Genomic DNA, 15,596 nt, shown 5'->3' with positions numbered 1-15,596 from the left:
AGATGAAAGTTTAAGATAACAAAAAACAAGGAAAACTTTTTGTACAAAAAAGTTAAGTTTTGTATGTAATGATACCCTTAAAATACTAATTAATACATTAATTTCTTTTCAGCATCAAGAATTTGGGTTTAAACAAAAATAAATAAAAATACTCTTAGAATACTCAGCTCTGAAGCTCTGATTATAAAAGCTATTTATCTTATAGTAGTTCACTAAATAACATGCTTTAAGTAACAACTATATTTTTAAAAAGTGTACTTACTGCTCCTGAAGATTCTTTAATAGCTTTACTATTTTGTCCTTTACTCTCTATACTACTAACCGATCCATTTTGTGACTTAGTTCTTGCCAGAAGCTCATCGTGGAGCTTCTTCTCATATTCCTGATGTTTACCTGCATGCATTTGTTCTTTAGTGAAACTAGCATCTGGATCACCTACCAAAAAAATGTACATTTTTAAATAATTACTTTATAGAGCAAGATCCCGGAGCCTTACTCATTTTATCACAAATAAAATGTATAGGATAATGTAGTATTAGCATAGTAGAAGGAAAAGAGTAATTGCACCCTTCCAAATATTTTCTGCCAGTTTTTACAATCTGTCGAATATCGGCAGATTGCAGAGCGTTTCAGTTGAGTTCCGTCCGTCGACCTGCGAGGTTCGAGCGTTGCGTACCAGCACAGAGACGGAATGACAATTTTATATTCAAAATGTAAAGCTTGTTTTCAAATTTAGTTAAGTTGGTTTATGTTGTTTGGGGTAAATTTTAAGTTACTTATTTTTTTTCTAATTTCTTTTGTTCATTTGTGATCATGTTTGTGTCCAGGTTAATTTCCTCATGAATGATTACTACTTAATAATTTGATATTATTTTCATTTAAACCACAATTTTTTATCGATTTTACTTTTGACAACCATCATTGAACAAAAATTTGCTAGTACCAAAAGTACCGAAAAAGATCTGGAAATCCCGGTTCTTTAGAGACATGGTACTGAAATTACCGGTTCAGAACAGCTCCGGTTGCGGAAACGCTATAACGTACCATAACTGTAAATCACCCTATACAGGGTGAGTCTTAAATAAGTGCAAATATTTTTAGGGGTAGTATATAACTGGGAAAAGGGGTATATAACTGGGTAAAGGATTTTTCTCCGCAATTTCTTTTTTTTTTGGAAAAAAAATCTGATTTTTTTTAACTTTTTTGTTAAAAAATATAATTTCTTGATAATATGGTAACTAGGGTTCAAAACCGGAAATTTTTCTTTTGAGATATCAAAGAACCGGGACTCGAAATTATTAATTCCCGGTTCTTTCGGTACCTTCGAGATTCGGTAACAATAATTAAAACATTATTTTTTTATTACGCGAAAAAGTAGCGATAAATTACATATATGTATTAATTAATAATATAAAAATATGTCATTATATATTTTCTCCGCATTTCTTCCCATCAGAAGATTTTCAGATACAGAAAAATAATTGTTACTTACACGAAATGTGAAAATATTCCGTTTTCAAGCAAATTTTAACTCAATGATCAATTTTTTTTATTTTATTTTATTGTGAACTCATATTTTCCTAAATACATCTCTGTGAAACTATGGCGAGTGCCACGACTATACTTTGCCTACTTATAGACCACGACTATACAGCTACGTCAGTGGTCACGGGACGCGAGAACAAGGTCATATAAAGTGGCAGAAAAAGAACAAAGTATTTGACAAGGAGTAAAGCTACTAGTTTCCTTATAGTATGGTATTAGTATGTGCATTGAGTGTATGCAAACCTGCTAGTGTGGTCTGAACGCCAATTCGTAGGTAGAGGGTGCTAAAGGTAGAATTAGCCGTGGGCCCAAGCTAGCAGGTATACATACATACATACACTTAATTTAATGCACATACTAATCTCTACTACTAGCAGACTACTCTATCCCATACATTTTATTTATGAGAAAATAAGTATGGTCTTGCGGCCCCTGGGATCTTGGACTATCATTAAAAATACACAGAAATATACCATATTCATGAAGATACATGCAGTCCGGTTTGGGACAAGACTGGTTCTTCATGAAATGAGAACAATACTTCGTTGTCCCTAGGCTAGATTTTATTATTCTATTGTCTATTGTAACATTGTTGACCGCCTCTATAGCCCTTAATGCGTCATCACTCTTCATATAGGTTACGTAGGCACCTAGAAACAATTTTTATTGAAAAATAATTAATATCAATAATTAAAAAAAAATAAGTCATTTTAACTCCAATAATTACGCCACAAATATTTTTTTAAACAATTTCAAACGTTCCAAATAATATAAAAATATTTAAAAGTAATGCTTTATAAATAATTATTCTTAGTGAAATAATTATATATTGAGAAACTATGGTTACGCTTGTTGAATTTAACACTGTCAGTTTAATAATATATTTTCCTAGTAAATGACATTAGTCTATGATATTTTCGTCAATTTTCGTACTTTTATGCTTAGGCGTAAAAGTACTTTACTTCTATGCTTCTTCTTCTTCTTCCTTCTTCATACTAGGCGAATCGCCTGTTTGGTTTCGTCGTCTCTACCGGTCAGACTGACAAGTTGTCGCTCCATCGTTTTCGTGGACGTGCTAAGCGACCTAGCGGTGATTTGTCGCGTGCAACTCTCACTATCCTTCTGTTATCCATTCTGCTGATATGCTCGTTCCATTCTTCCTTTCTGCTGAGTACCCACTCATTTACATTTTCCACCTTGCACGCTCTTCTTATGCTTTCATTTCTCTCCCTGTCCAGAAGCGTCTTTCCAGCTATTCTGCGTAGTACTCTCATTTCGGTTGTTTCTAGTAGTTGTTTAGTTTTCGCTGTATCAGGTCGAGTTTCTGCAGTGTATGTCATTATTGGTCGTACCGTTGCCTTGTAAATTCTCGCTTTAGTCTCCACCTCAATGTTTTTATTTCGCCATATTGTATCATTCAGGCATCTATTCTGGTTGCCTTCGTGGTCCCTTCTCGCACCTCCGCTTCTACATCACCATATCCTGAGATTTCTATGCCTAGATACTTAAACTTCATCTCTTGCTGAATAACATTGCCCTCAACTTCCAGTTTGCATCTTAGTGGTACTTTTGATGTCGTCTTGCATTTAGTTTTCTGGGTCGATATTATCATATTAAGTGATTTGGCAGTGCAACTAATCGATGTAATAAGCGCTGTAGATCGTTCTCATTTTCAGCTACCAATACGGCGTCATCGGCATAGCATAGAATAGTAATTTCCTGGTCGCCCATACTGTATCCCTTCAGTAAACGTACATTTCCTATTATTTCGTCCATAATGATGTTGAAAAGAAGAGGGCTCAGGGAGTCACCTTGTCGGATACCACAGCCTACATTTATTGGTTCGGTCAGGATCCCGTTAATTTTAGCGTTTTGGTTCGCTTCATATATGTTTTGTATGGTTTTAACGAGGTTGTGTGGGATTTGCCTATTGTAAAGAAGGTGTACAACGTCTCTTAGCTGCACACCGTCGAACGCTTTTTCTAAATCAATAAAACACATATACGCTGGTTTGTTATTATTTTACAGTCTGTTACTTACTTCTATGCCTAGGCGTTAAAACTGACTTTCAATCACGTCGCAAAAATTAATACTTTCGGGACGTTTGAAAAAAAATTAGATTAATGCTACTTCAATTTGATAAACATCATTATCAGGGAGAAAGTATATAATAAAAGTATCAGCATATTTTGAAATTGTATTGCTTGGATATAAAAATATCTTTGGAAATACTTTATATTTTGTTAAAAAAATAAGGAATAACCAATGACTAAAGAATATAAAAACATGTAACGCCCATATACGGGCGTATATCATTTGGTCACCAACGACAGTTTTAGCGATTTTTAATAGTTTGTGTGTAGTAAACTTTGTATAAACTTTATTACAATGGTGATTAGTTGTTGCGATAAGAAAGAGCCAGGGGTTACGTTTCATAGGTAAATAAACAGTCCACTCCAACTTTTTAGCGTTTTCTTATTGAATTCGATAATTATTCTTCAATTTCAATTAACATCTATATGTATTTGATATGTGCTATACGTCGATACTAGTTTTGTACCTTTTTTTAACCTGTTAACATTTTAATACGTTTTTTTCGTAATTAATTAGGATGATACACCATAGGCGTAGTCAAAACAATTATCAAAAAATATAAATATTGCTTCAAACAGCTAGTTTAAGAAAAATATGTGCCACGGCACTTTTTGGTGACATCGGCACAATTTGCTCTCGGGTGTTATTTGTCCTTGGATTCTTTAGTCATGGGAATAACAGTATAAATATGACATACTTGCACTAGGTCCTTGGGACCCCGCGTACGATGTTGACTGGTTTATAACCACCTTGTGAATCTTCCCAAATTTCCCAAAATACTCGTGGCGTTTTAGGATTTCGGCATCTGCAAGTCTCGGTGGCAACCCAACAACAAATACCTTGAATTATTGAAGAAGTATAACATAAATATTTATAAAAAATATGTACCATACTTATTCATATATAGACAATACCAGATAAACATTTAGTTACGTGATTAAACTTGATCGGCTCAGCATTGCCCCCTTTTACATATTTTCTTTTAATCAAAATACTTTAGGAAACAAAAATAAATTAGTTATAAATATATAAACAGTTATTATTTACATCAACAAAACTCACCTCCTTAACAGCACTTCAAAATATTCTAATAAGGTTGCGATGAGTTTTTTGCAACGGCTATTAAGCTCTCTTGTACAATTCGCACTAAAAGAGGTTCTTAAAAGATCAATGTTCGACTGCAAGGTCTGCTAGTAAATAAATTTAAGCTTAAAGTATCAAAACACAATTAATTTAAACCAACAACATGTAATACAAAACTGAAATGTCAAAACGAATGACAATCGCAGGAAATAAATAAATAAATGTGGCAAATTGAATATTTTTTACAGCAGAGTCACCACCTGAATCCCCAGCGTGAAATTTAAATTCCAATTAGTCAGGCCGGCGCCGAATATTCCATGGTTGGCAACAATGAATTTAAAAATCGCGCCCTCGATTACGTAACTAAAAGCTTAATTGGTATCGCTTATAATAAACTTTTGTATTAGATAAAACTATGTAGAATGTTCCTTAATGACATAATAAAAAAAAAACTTCATATAAATGTCATCATTATTAAATTCATTATTGCCAACCCTGGATATATTTGGCACCGGGCCGACTACCTGTAATTTAAATTTCCCGCTCGAGATTCAGGTGGTAGCTCTGCTGTCACACGTCAAGTTGTCACATTTTTTCATTTATTTTCTGACATTTTCAATTTTTCATTTGTTTTGACACTTTAGTTTTGTATTACGAGTTTTTGGTTTAAGTGAATTGTGTTGTAATTTTTTAAGCTTAAAATAGCACACCTTGCAGTCGAAAATTGTTCTTTTTAGAACCGCTTTTAGTGCAAAGTGTATAAAATACTGAAACAGCTCAACAGCCGTTGCAAAAAATCTCATCGCCACCTATTAGAATGATTTGAAAGGGAAAGCAGTAATGATATTACTCTAAGTGCTGTTAAGGAGGTGAGTTTTGTTGATGTAAATAATAACTGTTTATATATGAGGGGTTGAGTTTCAAAACTCGTCTTATCCATTTTTGGTAATTTTGAGTAAAAATATCTATAGTCTAGTATTGACAGCCCTGCACAATATTCAGCATCATTTTTGTGGCATAACTCATTCTATCCTGTATAATTTACATGTTAAAGTCGTGCATTTGTTCCAAGACTAATTAAGTTGCTGTTCGTTTTCTGCGATTATTGAAAATTAACGAATTTGGATAAAACTAGTTTTGGAACTCAGCCCCTCATATTTATAATTAATTTGTTTTTGTTTCCTAAAATATTTTCATTGAAAGAAAATATGAAAAAGTCGGTAACTCTGTGCCCGTCAAGCGTAATCACGTGACTAAAAGTTTATTTGGTAAAATAAACTAATGTCAAAAATACAAATGCGTATAAGTGCATATAATCCCCGCATGCCACACAAAGCGAGACTCCTATAATGTGTCTAATAAAACATGTAATATAATACTCTTAACTTACCAAATTCCTTTGAACTACTCTGACACTAGCCAAATGTTTCCTGCTCTCGGTTAATTTGGCTTTACGCTGCTGATCGCGCTGTCTCTTCTCAGCCTTCAACTTTGCCACCTATACGCACACAAATATAACAGTCAGAAAACTTATTATTTATCACAAAAAGTGTGCATAGTACCTGCTCGCGAGACAATGGAATAAAATCAGCAGGATTTTCAGAGTACGCCTTCCGGCACGCCGGGCACAAACCTCCGTTCTCGTCTAGCCGGATTCGATGCCAACAGAAACGGCAAATCTGTAAATCAAATACTTCGGGTAGTACATTTTAGTCATATATTAACTGTAGGTTTGTTACCTGATAACCACAAGTGCACGGAAAGAAATTTAAATCGTCCACTTCTAACGGTTCCATACAAAGGGGACACTCCACCTGCTCTTCACCACTTTGATTTAGCACTGACATCTTCGTCAATAACTCACACTCTTCAACACTTAAACTTGACCTAAAAGTTGAAAATTAAACGTAACTAATGTAAATGAAATAGTCAGTTTTAGGATTACTGATACCTCGATAAATAACGAATTTCTTATATTTCCTTGTAGTACTCTGCAAATGTAAATAAATAAAAAGTACTAATATTAAAGAACTAGGTCTGAAAGATCTCTTCCTTTGTGACAAGCAATACAACTCTAGATAAAAAAAAACTGAATGCAATAGGGTTGTACTGATGTGTTTTCAAGATCTGAATATTTCTTTAGTTTAAGATAAACTTGGAAATATTTAAAACAGTTCCAATATAACTGTTTTATGGAAGATACACCTCAAACCTGAACAGTGTCAAAAATATATAGAACATCTGTCAAATACATACTGCCAAATCCTTTTTTTCAATTAGTTTTTTTTTCGTTAAAGAGTGAATGAAATTTGATTGAGTCACAAATTACGAGAAATATAGGTATGTTTTTCCACCTACGAAAATACTGGTAAGATTTCTTGCCAGAACGCTCCCATATAAGCGCAAAAATATTTTATCCATTTACTTTCGTGTAAATTTTATGCAACAACTTTTGTCACTTTACAGAGAAAATTTCTTGTGAATCGATACAATTACCTGTGATATTTCAACTTAATTATGAACAACAAGGGAATAAACTATTACGGTAGAAGTAAAAACCAAAAAAAGATTGCACTTATTACGTGGAAAATCCCTATATTTACTTACTTTAAATTTCTGATTTAGACAGTTACCAATATGGCGACTTTGATCTCATATCATTGCGCACACATCGGCGCAGTACGCTATTTTTCCCGTTCTTTTTTGTTGTGGCGAAAAAAAAAAATATATTTTTTAAATATCGAAAAATAATTTAAAAACTAATGTTGACATGCGACACTGAACAATTTTTCACTTTTAATTCGCGGAGAGTGACACTGAGTCATAGAATAGGTCAGGCTATCCAGGAAAAGAATAAAATTATTTTTGAATTTTTTGTTTTAAAAAATTAAATGACTGACAGCTACTGTCACAAGCATATTTTCTTTCACGAGACGGACTATATATATGGAAATCATATGAAATCATATATAATTTTGTCCATCTGGGAATGGAATTTTTTTTATACTCATCCCTGATTCCAAGTTAAATATATTTTTATTCTATGGTTTATCGTTGAAACTTTGTTATTTATTCTATGGCCAAAGCAGTTGAGGTTTGTTTATGTTTGAGTTTTTAATTTTTTTGAAAAATATGTCCCAAAAGGACAATATTTTATTTGCGGAAACGCTAAAATTACCTATTTGCCACAAAAATGTATTTGTCGAAGAAAGGTCTTTAAAAACGATAATATCCGATAATGGAGAAACAATGGTAATTATATTTTTATTTTAGAATTTACCAGTACTTAAATTTCATAGAATAAAAAGTTATTTATGACTCAAATTTCAGCAAATCAAGTTAAAAGACGCATCAGCTTATTACTTTAATTTCACGGAAAAAATTGATAAGAGAGACTTTGAAATTATTCGTACAAATCAATGTTTAGACATAAATTATACAGAATTTAAAGCAAACATTATAGAAATGTTACATCAGTTCCTAAAAGGAGACATGTAAGTTTTATTTATTACTTAATTAATTAATTCAAAATAGCACGCATACACGTATTGCAGGTTTTTAAAGTGTGAACTGGTAGACAAAAAATGTACCTTGACTTTTTATACTAAATCAAAAATAAAAAACATTGTGTATTTAGCTTTAGAGCTGCATATAACAGATCAAAATGAAATTATTTCCGAGATGTATATAGAAATGAGCGAAGTACAAGTAAAGTAGTTCATAAAATAGTTAATATTTGGGTCCATAATTATATTCAAACATTTTAGGACATAAATATACAACTCCAGAAACAATTGAGTATAACTAAGACACAAATTCAACAAAAAGATACAGAAGTTCAAAATTTAGAACTTGTGAGAAATAGAATTGTATCTCAATTTTCTAAGGTACTATAATATAACAACTAACAGAATCAACTACCTGCAGGAAGGGGGTATATCATTTGGCATCATGCAGCTATCCCCTGGAGATCTATTATGTTTTTTTAATAGCTAGTGATAATTTTCATATTAAACTGATACAAAAAAGTACTACTCGCATTCATGAAAAAAAATATTCAACAATTTATTTTTCAGGACTTATACCAAATAGATGAACTATTCTCGTCCAAATTACATAACGTTCAGCACCAAGTCTTCAGTAAACTGTCCCTTCTCCAAAATCAAATGGTCGATTTGCATAGTAAAATCAACATAATTAAAAAAGAAAATAAATTAAGAAATAACAGTAGAAATCAGATTATAGAAAAAGTTCAGAGATTACAAAAAGAAAATGACGAAAATCATGAAACAATTCAAAACATTAAAAAAGAAAATCTATCTCTGAATATATTAAGAGTAAATTTAGAAAGAAGTATTGCAGATTTAAAAAGAAACTTGGAAGAAAATCGTGGGATTAACAATAAGTTAGAATTGAAAAATGTAATTTTTTAATATTTTTTTAGTTTTTTATTATATTGATTTGATTATTTTTCAGTATGAATTAGAACAAGATCTAAAAAAACTTAGTATAATTGTAACGCAGAAAGAATGTAAAATAAGTGAACTTTCAAAAGATTTAGTCCAAGCAAATAATATGTTGGTTGGGTTCAATCAGCATTACGACTCCAAATCACAGCAGGTAATTTTATAAAGTACAGGGTGTCCCATTTTTTCGTTTATTAGTAGAAGTGCAAAGATGCGGTTTTTTTCATGTAGAATTCAGTGGCGTAACTAGTTTTTCGATAGGAGCTGTCATCCTTGAAATATACCCAAACTTATGTTTTTTCTAAGTAGGATACCCTGTATATCATTTCTTATTTTATTTACCTTGATATGACCTTTATAAAAATAGAATATACCACACTATACCGGATGCATCTCAAAAGTTTTAAAACCCCTAAAACTTTTTTATTTTTTCAGATAAAAAAACGAGATTTGGTATGTTAGTATTCAATTGTTTTTCACTTCCTGTTTCACCGGAAATGACACCTTGATTTTTAAATGGCACCCTCGGTATTTTTTTACTTTATTCGTTAGAAAATGACACTCTGAATAGAATGACATTTCATGTCAACTTTGACAATCTCGCTTAAAAAAATCATATTTTAAATTTCAATTTAGAGTGCCGTGGCTGTGTTAAAAACACTAATTTTTAATCAAGGAGCCTTGGAAAAATAGATTTTATCGTCTAATGTTTTTCGTGTCTTGTCCTGACCTGTTAATCATATTATCTTAATTTTTTCAATTGGAACGAGGGTGGCTCATTAGCATATTTAGAAAAAGTATTTTTTTATGAATAATTTGGTATTTGCTACCACACACTTGGTATTTCGAGTCAAATTGTCGTTATGAATCGCATGCTACAATTTCAGATAAAACATATGAGAAAATGTCAAAAATTGACATATGATGTCATTACTCGGGGTGTAATTTTCTATCAAATCAAGTAAAAAAATGCCGAGGGTGCCATTTAAAAATCAAAAGTTGTAGTAATTTCCGGTGATACAAGACGTGACTTACAACCTTTGCAAAACACACGAAAATAGGACACCCTGTATATATTTTAATTTTTTTATTATTAGCCATTTTTTTTAAAGGTTGAAGAACTTCAACAGCTGCTTACAGCAAAGGAAAAGTTACTCCAGGAAGAACAACTTCGCGCTAATCATATTTTAACATCGTTCGAAAATTATAAAGCTAATTATAATAAAGAAAAATTCGAGGAAATTACAAGAAATTTGATGTTGTCTAAGAGAAAAAATGAGGAATATCAAGAGGATATTCGCAAATTAAATAAGAGTGAGTATTTTTACATTTTGGGGGGCGTCCATTGATTGTGTGAAGGGAATCAAGGGGGGAGGTAAATCTAAATCTCACGTAAGGTTGAGAGAACTCTTAAGGTACGCGCACATTGACCCGAGCCGCATGCGCCGCCCAGGCTGAATTATTCGCTATTTTGTTTCTTTTTGCCCCTACTACACCCGTATTTGCCAATCGAATTTATTATTATTATTATTATTATTATTTACACAATAGAAAGCGGTATAAAAATACCGATGAGTCTACTGTCTTTTTATGTTGCGCGTAATTTTTTCGAGTTTACTGGCCGTAATGCAAATGTACAGAACTCAAGGTATTCATTTCTTGATCAATTTTGTTTTTAAATGAGTTGAGAGTTGGTACTGAAACACTTTCTTCTGCAGCGAGTTCCACGGGTACACTATGCGGTTAGTCAAAAAATTTTTTCGCTGGAGTTTGGACGATCTTTCCTTTTCCAGGCGTCTGCTGTGGCCTCTAAGTTGTGGAGTTTGGCAAGGATGGTATATATTTAATGGGCAAGTGTAGAAACAATTTAGAATTTTGTAAGTCTCTATCAAGTCCCCCCGCAAACGCCTCTGTTTTAATGTGGTGAGATTTAACATCGCAAGACGATCTTCATACTCTAGATCCTTAAGTTCATGGGGCATTTTTGTCACCTTGCGTTGAATTTTCTCGATGAGATCAATATCCTTCTGAAAATAGGGACTCCATATTATTTGACCATATTCTATTTTGGGTCTAATGTAGGACTTGTATATCTTTAAAATAAGATCAATAGAGCGGTCTTGAAATGCTCTTTGAATGAAATAAAGAAGAGAATTTGCTTTTTTAGTAATCTTTGATATATGCACATACCATTTTAGGTTTCCAGTAACTGTAATCCCTAGATCTTCCTGTTGTTCTACATGTCATTGACTTAATTCATTTAGGGTGTAGGTTTTGTGCGTACAAATTCATTCCAATGCTAAGAACAGTGCATTTGTCCTCATTCAGTTTCATTCTCCATTGTTTGGCCCAGGATTCCACCAACCTTAGATCATAGGTCTTCTATATCTATATCTTCTATATCCTAGATCTTCCTGTTGTTCTACATGTCATAGACTTAATTCATTTAGGGTGTAGGTTTTGTGCGTACAATTCATTCCAATGCTAAGAACAGTGCATTTGTCCTCATTCAGTTTCATTCTCCATTGTTTGGCCCAGGATTCCACCAACCTTAGATCATGCTGAAGATTGACGTAGCTCGTTTCGGGATTTGCATATAACTTTGTATCATCCACAAAAAATATGATATTCGTTTATATATTTCTCATCAATCGCTTCCGGACTCCTGTCTGCGGTGATAAGCGTGTTTCTCTTAATATTTCTCGACAATAAATGACAACGAACAAGAAATAATTATGAGCTCCTTGCTAATAGAAGATGAAGAAATCACGAGAAAGAATCGAAAGTTATAGGCTCACAATATTGGCAAAAATCCACATTATCTCCATATTTAATTGAGGATGAACTAAAAAATTTTTAATATTTCAATACGAGCCATGAAAAATTTGCGAACTTTCTTAGCATATTGAATTTCTAATCTCCTCTTCGGCTACCTACGCTACGTAGAGTGGAAGAAATTGCGTGTGACGTCAGCAGACGTTTACCGAAAATCATTCTGGCCCAACAATGCTGGCCGCATTTTCGTCGATGCGATTCGTGCGGCTCTGGCTAGTGTGCGCACCTTTATTGAAAGTAACACAAACAATATTTTTCTTCGGTCGATGCGGCGCGTGCGGCTCTGGTCAGTGTGCGCGTACCTTTACTGTCTCAGGCATAGATAAATGAAACAAGTTTAGATTGGAAAGTGCCCATAAGGACAATGTAAACACTATTTGGCGCTATTCTTGCAACGGTCGCGACCCAAAACTTTTGAAAATTTCGGAGCGGTTCGGCTTTTTCCGGAATTATATCGCCAAATATTGTTTATTCAAATTTATTATTATTTTCGTTTAATTTTATAAATAAAATACAGTGTGTTGCATAAAAGAAACTTAATTTTATATAAGGACGTATGTATGAAATACCTATGAATGGAAACCGACGTTATGCCACGATCCACGATGGTTGTTCACAGTTCACAGCATAGCTTTTTAAGTTTTTAATGCCACTTTTTCGCAATATCACCGGTTGAAGTAAATAAAACTTGAATTAAGCTCACAAGATAGCAATAATTACTTTGAAAATGGACGCTATAAACACTTTTCGGAATTTCTTTAATGAGAGCGGTTTCGATTAGTAGTGGGAACTATCGAATGAATACTATCGAAACATTCGATAGTTGCAATTCATTCGAATAATTCGATAGCTAATAAAAAAACATTCGTTGAAAACTATTCGAATAAAAATTATCGAATAGATGCGTCATCTGCCTTGAAATATTGTATTCTAGTAATTCGGCAGCAAAAACCATTCATTTATAAAATTCATTCATTTATAAAATTCATTCATTTATTCGTCAGGATCCATTATAAAAAAATATTAACTGGATTTTAGCCCGGCGACGTAGGTTTCTTTCCGAGAAACCCGACAGGCGGTCGGTGGCAATGCTATGAAAGAAGCCGGCATCTTTGATTTTTTGCGGAGTCATATAAAGATAAGGACACATTATTTTTTTATTGAGGTGCTAGTATTTACACAGAAAATACATTATGAAGGGCGCTGTTGCCATATATTGGTATTAGTTGATATTAGCAAAGAATATTATTGTTTGGCTTTAGTTAGTTAGGGATAGTATGTCTATATATTTTGCATTTTTTTATTAATATTCTGTTGTTACACTGCAATAATACTTGTTATTTTGGATGTAGGAAAATGATTTTTAATGTTTTTAAGTAAAGACTGGTTTAATAAAAATAATAATAACAGTAATAATTTGTTATACCTATTAACAACAAAATTTAAAATCATTTAATATAACCATTTTTTTACGTAGTAGCAAAATATAAACAACAAATTAGATGTCAAAATTATTTATATTAGATCCTATTTAAAAATAATATAGTCTTTAAATTGTTTGTGGCAACGTTGGTTTATAGAATAATAATAATTACAGAACTAATTTGTTATATTAACAACAAACTTTAAAATCATGAAATATAAACATTTATTAATTTTCTAAGCATGCAGTGTAATGGAAGGAAAATATAAATAAACAATTAGAAATCAAAATTATTTATATTAGGTACTTTATATTACTATTTAAAAATAATATTTACTTTTACTGGCATTTACTTTAAAAAATAAATGAAATATTTCTTTGCAAAAAACTACATGTAAGAGAATTAGCATAAACAAAATACAAACGTCGTTAACTTTTTTTTTAAATTGGCACGTGTAAAACTTTCAATTTAATTTTCACACCCCATAGTTTGAGTTCGATAACCATTTACTTATCCACATTACTTAAATATATATGATTATTAAGTTCAACTAATTCATATTATTAAAACATCTAAAATACAAATATGTATTTTTAAAATTAATTCTAAGTTCATCTCATCTCTCTTAAAAATTGCTACTTCTCAAAATTTCCCATTAAAAAATAGACCATATATACCATATAAAATAAAATAATTGAAAGATCGGGCTACGGAAAATCACACAAATTATCGGAAAAATTTTGACACCTGCACACGCACACAATCGTCAATTAAAAAAAACTACTATTTTAGTATTTTAAATATTTTAATAAACGCAAAAATAGCACAGTATTTATAAGGTGAAGTTATAAAAATTTGGAAGAACTAATAATGCACTGACGCACACAAAAGTCAAACGAAAACTAAATTTCATTTATCAAAAGCATTCGATAGTCGTAGCTCAACGATAACTATTTAGTTGCACGGCGAGGTTGTCACATATGCTTTAGTATACAAATGAATGAATGATTTTATTCGAATAAAACCATTCGATAGTTGAAATCATTAATTCAGTAACCATTCGATAGTCTAATTCATTCGATAGTTCCCATCGCTAGTTTCGATTTTGAAAGATTATTATGATTTTTGAAGATTCTGACTTTGACAAGAGAAAATTATTTCTGTTTTTGTTTGCCGTTGTTCTTAGCGACCGCTATAGCAGCGCCAGATCGCGTATAACGGTCGCGACCCAAAATAATTTCGCGACCCAAAATTTTTACGGGCTTTCCAATCTAAACTTGTTGCATTTATCTATGGTCTCAGGTTTCGGTAAATAAGGGTAAATATCCCACGTAATTTTTTTCGGGCAAAAAAATATGAGTAAAAATTAGAGAAAATCAGATAGTAGGTATATATATAATTCAGAAGTAAAATATACTTCTAGACTATGTCGAAATCTGACACGATTCTTCTGTATAATAGTAGATGTTATTTTAGTAACAGTTTAGTATTTTGTAGATTTATTTAGTATACAGGGTGGTCCGAACTGTATTCCGGGAACTCCGTCATATTCTGCATATAACTACAAGTAAAACACTTTGTATAAATGTAAATAATGTCTAAAAATGCTTAGTTTCCGAGATACAGGGTGTAGAGTTTCATTTTTATTTCAATTTTTTCCAAATAATTTCTGAAGTAACGTCAATATTTGGATGAAAATTGGTGTCTGGGAGTTTTTGGACACGAGAAATTTTATTTTGATGTCAATATGACTCCTTCTTGTAGAGGGCGCCACTTACATATTTTTTAACTGGTTTGAAGGCTAATAACCTTTCGTACGAACCTGTATAAAACTACTGAGTTAAAAAATATACATTTGTGACGTTTTTTACGTAAAAAAAGGTCTCTTGGTAAAAATCGCTACGAGTAATGGTTCTCGATATTTGGAATATCAATTATCAATACCCAGAATCTCACGTCTCACAATTAATGGACGCCTTAGCTGTATCCCAATTTGTTATTTTTTATTGTAGTTAATGCCTTACTGTCTCAGAGAGTTAGCCAGGGAATTGTTGGTTAAAAAAATAATTAAAACATTATCCTAAAATAAGAATAAAATTTATTTTTTTACGTGAATGTTACTTTAGTTTGTATAGGAAGAAATAAAAAA

The 15,596-nt window shown here is 32.1% G+C and overlaps 2 protein-coding genes across 5 annotated transcripts in view; one reads left to right on the top strand and one right to left on the bottom strand.

Annotated features, from left to right (window-relative positions):
• LOC115877076 (GATA zinc finger domain-containing protein 14) overlaps positions 1-7,460 on the bottom strand; it is a 21,396-nt gene extending 13,936 nt beyond the window's left edge. Inside the window, exons 1-8 of one of the 3 annotated variants that reach the window (XM_030893152.1) lie at positions 7,330-7,392; positions 6,674-6,713; positions 6,462-6,609; positions 6,285-6,401; positions 6,113-6,220; positions 4,337-4,478; positions 2,019-2,195; positions 263-435 (exon numbers count right to left, since the gene is read on the bottom strand). In XM_030893152.1, coding sequence (XP_030749012.1) covers positions 263-435; positions 2,019-2,195; positions 4,337-4,478; positions 6,113-6,220; positions 6,285-6,401; positions 6,462-6,569 — 825 coding nt within the window. In that variant the 5' untranslated portion in view covers positions 6,570-6,609; positions 6,674-6,713; positions 7,330-7,392. Of the gene's footprint in view, positions 1-262; positions 436-2,018; positions 2,196-4,336; positions 4,479-6,112; positions 6,221-6,284; positions 6,402-6,461; positions 6,610-6,673; positions 6,714-7,218 lie in introns of all 3 variants that reach the window. The other 2 variants (XM_030893150.1, XM_030893151.1) reach the window with 2 other exon arrangements.
• LOC115877080 (interaptin-like) lies at positions 6,994-15,588 on the top strand. 2 transcript variants are annotated; one of them, XM_030893158.1, is made up of 9 exons: positions 7,512-7,554; positions 7,809-7,974; positions 8,053-8,216; positions 8,277-8,430; positions 8,490-8,609; positions 8,799-9,143; positions 9,199-9,342; positions 10,301-10,502; positions 15,460-15,588. In XM_030893158.1, the coding sequence occupies exons 2-9, from the start codon at positions 7,825-7,827 to the stop codon at positions 15,504-15,506; spliced, it is 1,326 nt and encodes a 441-aa protein (XP_030749018.1). In that variant the 5' UTR covers positions 7,512-7,554; positions 7,809-7,824; the 3' UTR covers positions 15,507-15,588. The 2 variants fall into 2 exon arrangements, with proteins under 2 accessions (XP_030749019.1, XP_030749018.1); XM_030893159.1 differs by lacking the exons at positions 7,512-7,554; positions 7,809-7,974 and adding an exon at positions 6,994-7,062.
• The last annotated feature ends 8 nt before the right edge of the window (positions 15,589-15,596 follow it).

The sequence above is a fragment of the Sitophilus oryzae genome, unplaced genomic scaffold (genome assembly GCF_002938485.1).
Source record: "Sitophilus oryzae breed Bouriz unplaced genomic scaffold, Soryzae_2.0 scaffold_1442_pilon_pilon, whole genome shotgun sequence".
Lineage (NCBI taxonomy): Eukaryota > Metazoa > Arthropoda > Insecta > Coleoptera > Curculionidae > Sitophilus > Sitophilus oryzae.
The sequence above is the reverse complement of the archived record's forward strand: the minus strand, read 5'-3'. Positions and strand labels throughout refer to the sequence as shown.

Coding starts and splice junctions, on each gene's coding strand:
- LOC115877080 (XM_030893158.1), top strand. CDS start 7,825: ATGTTTGAGTTTTTAATTTTTTTGAAAAATATGTCCCAAAAGGACAAT. Junction 8,217..8,276: donor CAGTTCCTAAAAGGAGACAT/GTAAGTTTTATT, acceptor CACGTATTGCAG/GTTTTTAAAGTGTGAACTGG. Junction 8,431..8,489: donor TAGAAATGAGCGAAGTACAA/GTAAAGTAGTTC, acceptor CAAACATTTTAG/GACATAAATATACAACTCCA.